The sequence below is a fragment of the Austrofundulus limnaeus genome, unplaced genomic scaffold (genome assembly GCF_001266775.1).
Source record: "Austrofundulus limnaeus strain Quisiro unplaced genomic scaffold, Austrofundulus_limnaeus-1.0 Scaffold401, whole genome shotgun sequence".
In the NCBI taxonomy this organism is placed as follows: Eukaryota; Metazoa; Chordata; class Actinopteri; order Cyprinodontiformes; family Rivulidae; genus Austrofundulus; species Austrofundulus limnaeus.
The window spans coordinates 145973-148504 of NW_013952803.1; the positions used below are offsets into that span (position 1 = coordinate 145973).

Sequence of the window (2532 nt, forward strand, 5' to 3'; positions counted from 1 at the left end):
AACACTTACCTGYRCATATGTTTTAAACTCAATTTTTAACTTTTTATCGAAACAGAGGCTGCACAAGCAGTAGATWTGCACATGGACCTGCGCCTTCCTGTCTGTTGACCAATAGGAGAGAAGCTGACACAAGAAGCTCCGCCCACCTTGTTTACATAATGAGGCATAAATGCATAATGCAGGAGACCTAGAAATATAAAAACAACACATGGGAATAAAGACTTGAGAGAACAATTATTTAAAAATATATATAAACATCATTTAAGAGAAACAAATGCATCTACAAGTGAAAGGATAAACAATTTTTTTGAAATAGTAAAATTTTAATTATGTGCTAAAATATAGAATTTGTTGGAACCAAGCTGGAAAAATAACTGTGAAGGTCAGTTAAATTATAAAACATGAGGTAACRTTCTCCTTTTTTCATTTAATTGGTGTGTCGATGACAAAGACAAAATGTATTTATTAAGTGGTCTGTTAAAAGTGATAAATGAGAAGATGGACCACAGTAATCAGACACAAATAGTGTGTCCACAAAACTTTGCGGTCTACACAAAAAGTTCTTAAAAATACAAATGTGCTTTTCCGGTTTAAAGATTAAACAAATTTGATGAATTCTAATCCTGAGGAGGTGATGCAAAATGTTCATTTACTTTTTTGCTGTTATAGCATGACAGATTAGTAAACATCCTAATTAGATTTTGAATTGCACCAGTATTTCTTTCACTCTTGTGATGATGAAGAGAAACTTGCCTGTGCCTTTGTCTCCTCCAAGGCTTTACTGTGCTTTTTGTTTGTTTGAATCATAAAAACACAAATTTACCTCCATATAATGGGATTTCTGGTAAAAAAAAAAAAATCTTCAGAAACTTTAATTTATTCAAAACAGTGCAGTCAGTATTTCATTAAGAGCTGGTAAATTAGAATATATTACACCCTTTCTCCAAAACCTTCACATTACCTTCAGAGTTCATTACAAGATTTCTCTCATTAAACTCACTTTTCTGCCCTCATCTTGTTCTCTCTGATCACAGAACATAAATTTTCTCCATCTCCCTCAAACTAAGCTAAGGACCATGAAATATTGGTTTATTTAGAACCATTTGGACTTAGTTGTGCTGACCATCTCGAATGTTCAAATCATGATTGTGCCCCCCTAAAAAACACCTTGGCCACCCCTTACAAAACATCTGGATTTGCCACTGCAACTCTTGATGCTCACTGGAATGTTGATGTGCGCTCCCACTGTGAGACGTTTACTTTCCATGTTAAAGTTGGAAGTTTAGTCCAGGTTATTGACTATCCGTACCAATGTGTGGACTTTTCTCTTTCACTCAAACATTGTTTGATTGGTTCTGCCAGGTTAAAGCTGRAGGATGGAGAGCACAGAACAAAATAGTTGGAATAGCCTTTAGTGATCTGCCTGAAGCTGGAATCTGACGAGCACAGTTTCTGTCCTCCCAGGTGTGTGAGTGCCCGGATGAGATTTGGCGCGCCAAACCCAAACTTTACGCACAGTGCGCGCGCACATGCACTCTATCGTGCGCGCGCACATACACCGGCTCTGAAGCAGCTGCAGGTGTTTGAGACAATGACGGATTAAGGTGTTCTCAGGTGCCATGTTCTAATTCACACGGTTTTGGACCTCAGAATCCGGTCCTGGCAGGGCACCGATCCGGGTTCGATTCTCGTTTCCGCATTCCCGCAGCCGCCGCGCGCACTGCAGGTGCGGGACMAAGATCCATGATCACAACAGAAAAACCGGTCCGTCCGGCTCAACTACCCGGACCGGTCCCCGGCACCGGCAGGAGGACAAACCGAAGCAGCGACAGGCTGATGGGGACTTAGGACTGAGTCGGGTTCGGTTCGGTGTTGGATGTCCCTTCACGTCCCGGGATGGAGAACTGCTGTCGGTCCTGTTGTCCCTGTTTGAAACGCCTCTGGAACTGGATCTGGCCCGACGTTCGCTACCCGAGCGTCCCGAACAACAACCACCTGGTCATCGCCAACCCGGCCCATGCGTCCGAGATCCGAACCGTGTCGGGCGACATACGCGTGCCGTCGCCCCAGAAGCGTCCGGTCCAGCTGTATGCGGCGCTTTTTGACTTCGAGGCCCGGAGTGACGAGGAGCTGTCGGTGCGGGAGGGGGACAAGCTGTCCGTGATCGAGAAGAGGGGGGAGTACGTGCTGGCCACCAAGCTCACTGGGTCCCGACAGTCCGGACTCATCCCGGCCAACTACGTGGCTCTGCTGCAGGACGAGTTCGCCAAACACAAGTGAGTCTTTCGAACCGGACCGGACCGGACGTTCTGATAGTTTAGTGACAGTCGGAATATTCTGTTACGTCACCTGGAGGTGCGCTGTAAGGTTGTGTGTTTCCAGGGCCGGCCCCAGGGTGGATCTGGATGAGGTCCTCAGCAGACTTTTCCTTGGGGGCCCAGTTCCAGTTCTCACCACCACGAGATTTAAGACTTTTATTAATTTATAAAATATTAGGGGTGTAAGAAAATATCGATACACTGAAATATCGCG

At 44.8% G+C, this 2532-nt stretch overlaps 1 protein-coding gene across 1 annotated transcript in view; it reads left to right on the plus strand.

Moving 5' to 3' along the window:
• Nucleotides 1-298: 298 nt before the first annotated feature.
• Nucleotides 299-2532, plus strand: part of LOC106528740 (tyrosine-protein kinase SRK3) — a gene marked incomplete in the record, with an annotated part of 88042 nt that continues 85808 nt past the window's right edge. Inside the window, 1 exon segment of the mRNA XM_014023986.1 lies at nucleotides 299-2276. Within this exon segment, the coding sequence (XP_013879440.1) occupies nucleotides 1897-2276 (380 nt within the window).